Source organism: Eimeria maxima, genomic scaffold (genome assembly GCF_000499605.1).
Source record: "Eimeria maxima Weybridge genomic scaffold, Emw_scaff2063, whole genome shotgun sequence".
In the NCBI taxonomy this organism is placed as follows: Eukaryota; Apicomplexa; class Conoidasida; order Eucoccidiorida; family Eimeriidae; genus Eimeria; species Eimeria maxima.
Window position 1 is genome coordinate 978 of NW_013564948.1, and position 3,564 is coordinate 4,541.

The window sequence follows — 3,564 nt, forward strand, 5'->3', positions numbered from 1 at the left end:
GCTGCTGCTAAAGGGGAGATAAGAAGAAGGAGCAGCATTAGGGAGGGCACCTAGCTTGCATACAAGACGGAGATGAGGGACAAAAGATAAATTAAAACAAACAGCAGGACTTAAGGAAATAGATCGATCCATGGCTCTTAATCTGCTGCTTCTGCTCCTGCTGCTGCTGTTGCTGCTGCTGCTGCTGCTGCTGCTGATGCTGCTGATGCTGCTTCTGTTCCTTATACGTGCAGGAAGACGAGATAAATGACGATGCTGCTGTAAGAAGGCTAGAGCTGTTGATTCTCCAAGGGTCTGTCTACAGTTGCAGCACCAGTCTTGCTGCACTGCATGCAATTGAATATTTGCTGTATCTGTTACATCAAAGGAAGATAATACATCTAAACTATTAAAGTTTGGCTGAGGAGGGGACAGGAAGCAACTTGCAGACAGGGAAGGCTCATCTCCGCTGTACACTGCACTACAAAGGGCAGCGCATGCAGACTCCGTCGTTCTTTCTGATGAAGCGGGAGAAGACAAGGGGCCCCAGGAGCCCCAGGGAGCCCCATAGGCATCTGGAGGAGGTAATGTGGAGGCCGTTATGGCCTGAAAGAGGAGAAAAGGAGAAGAAAGCTGAATGAGGAGCTTCATCTGCAAGTATAGGGGGGAAATAGAGGATTTATGGCTGCTGGTGTTAGGACAAAGGGAACTCAGAAGACAAGTGTATAAGAGGTATCAAGACAGAAGAAGAAGGAACTTCTTAGTGACGCCAAGTTGCTGATTAAAATGAAGAAACATCTAGAGGGAAGGAAATGATGCTTGGACCAACTTGCAAAATTCACAATGGCAAGCAGATGGGGGGGATCGGGCTGTCGTGCCTGAAACAGTTATATGGCAAACCTTTAAAAATAGGTGAATTAAAAGGCATTTCACCTACGATTAATTATAAATGCAAAGAGGAGTATTTTTTCTTCTCATTTGGATATGGAACGCCATACACATTTACCGCGTGCGCTGAAAGGAAGAGGGTGTAGTAGCAAGCAGCGACGGATCGGGTAGAAAATGGCATTTAATTAACTCCTAATATGGATTTTGACAAGCCCTTGTATCTTTTTGAAGAAAAGCATCAAAAGTATTTGCATTTATAGTGCTTCTAGTGGGTCAACAACCGCAGGTATCCTTTATCCACGGGCACTCTCAGCGCTGCGCGGTCAGCTCACCCGGCGGGGGCTGGGCCGCGATCCTCCTTTAATTTATGTATATTTTCGTGGAATTTCTCTTGCAATGATTTAATATTAACGTAAATATACAGAAAACTGACTTGGATTGCCGATTTATCCTCGGTTTCCCCCCTAGCCGTTGGTCGGCTTTCCTACACAAGCGCCTCCGAGGAAACTTGAATATGTATGTGTGAACGGGCTCCTGCGACATGTTGGGTTTCAGGAGGAAGTTTGTGTGTTTTTCCTGTAAATCTGCTGCATTTATTCCATCAATTTACTGATATTTAAGTTAATAAGAGTTAACTTCTTGCGAAAAACACAGACACCGCACACAAACACCACCCTCACACACCACGACAACAGAGGCGGCATAGAAAGATATTTCAACAAAGTTGAATATCATCTTGTTCTTCCTCAAGGTGTACATATACACCTTATCAGCGTGAAGGAAAGCATTAAAAGTATTTTCTTGCAGCAATTGCCATTCAACCTTTTTCCTCTGAAATTCTGCGTGTTCTTCAATTGTTGCAAGGTCCAGGGTCCAGCAGTGGCGGCAGTAGCAATCAGGAGGAATTTATGTATTTTTTCTTCTTTTTCAACATATTTTCACCTTTCCTTCCTTTTCTTCATTAGCCTTATCACGTCAACTTGAGCATTCTAGTGCAATCCTAAGTCGTCGCTGGCTACTAGAAGAAAGACAGAAGACATTAAGAGGGTATAACTTCGTATATCCCTCTTTGTTATTTTCTTTTTCTTTTCTTCTTTTTCTTCTCTAACATCTATAGTGACGTATTAATTATTATATTTTGCATGCGGATCAGTATCTTGTGTGCATATTTTTAGCGATTGTTTTCTTTTGTTTCTTTTTCTTCCTACTACATAATAATCAGGAGGAGCAGCTACCTTTACATACAGCTGAATCTGTGTTTCTTCTGAGGGTTTTTACGTCATTAAGAAAGAAAGGGAGGAAATTGTTTATGAGGAATTCTTAGCATTATTCTATTGAGGGTTTATATTTACTAGACCAATAACAACAGAGAAAGTACAACAACAGCAACAACAACAACAGCAACAGGAACAGCGACAACAGAAGAAGATAGAAGAATAAGGAAGATGATGCCATCTTGGCCACAGAATATAACATCATCATCATCTTCTTCTTCTTCTTCTCCTGTTCCTCCCTCTCGTACAAATACAGGTAGTAGTATACAACAGCAGCGTTTATCTGGTGTAGTTGGTGGTATACAAGGAGGAACATCATCAACCCCTAGCAGCAGCAGCAGCACAGCAGCAACAACAACAACAGCAACATCATCATCATCATCATCATCATCATCAGCAGCAGCAGCAGCAAAGACAGGAGGAATAAAAGGACCAAGCTATAAGACAGTATTATTAGGAGATGCATCTGTAGGTAAATCAAGTTTAGTATTACGTTTTGTTAAGAATACATTCTCTAATACAATGGAGACAACAATAGGTGCAGCATTTTTTGCTAAGACAGTAGATATAGATGGAGAAGGAGTAAAGTTTGAGGTATGGGATACAGCAGGACAAGAAAGATTTTCTTCATTAGCTCCTATGTATTATAGAGGTGCAGCAGCAGCTATAATTGTATATGACCAGACCAATGGTCCATCATACGAACGGGCTAAGATGTGGGTACAACAATTACAATTAAGTTATAATCCTAATATAATAATAGCATTAGCAGCAAATAAGGCAGATATAAATAATAAACAAATAGATGTACATACAGCTAAATTATATGCAGAAGAGAATCAGCTTATTTTCTTAGAGACTTCAGCAAGAACAGGATTAAATGTTCAACTTTTATTCCAATTAATTGCAAGAAGATTAAAAAATCAACAATTAAATCTCCAGCACCAGCAGCAGCAGCAACAACATTATTCAGGTGTACAGACACTTAAACTTACTAATGATTCTTTTAATCAACATAATAATAATTCACTTTCTTCTAGGTTTGGATGTTGTGCTTCTTCTTAATTCTTTATCTATTTATTTATTTATTTATTTATTTATTTATTTAGATTTATTATGTATATATATAGGTATTATATTTATTTATTTATTTATTCTCTTTCTTCTTCTCTTATTTTCTGTATTTAATACAAGGATTATATTTTTTATACCCAACAACAAGGAAAAACAGGACAAACAGGACAAACAGCAAAAACATATAAGCAATATTATTATATATATATGTATATATGTATATATACATACATATATAATGCATATATATATATGCTGTATGTTGTGTATATATACAATATATATATAAATATACATCATGTATACAGCAGCAAGTGCTGCAGCAGGGGAATATATATATATATATATA

General features: G+C 38.4%; 1 protein-coding gene across 1 annotated transcript; it reads left to right on the top strand.

Moving 5' to 3' along the window:
- Positions 1 to 2,312: 2,312 nt before the first annotated feature.
- Positions 2,313 to 3,206, top strand: EMWEY_00057120 (Ras family domain-containing protein, putative; the record flags this gene model as incomplete). Its single annotated transcript, XM_013480560.1, has 1 exon — positions 2,313 to 3,206. One exon carries the CDS (start codon positions 2,313 to 2,315, stop codon positions 3,204 to 3,206), a length of 894 nt encoding a protein of 297 aa, XP_013336014.1.
- Positions 3,207 to 3,564: the final 358 nt, after the last annotated feature.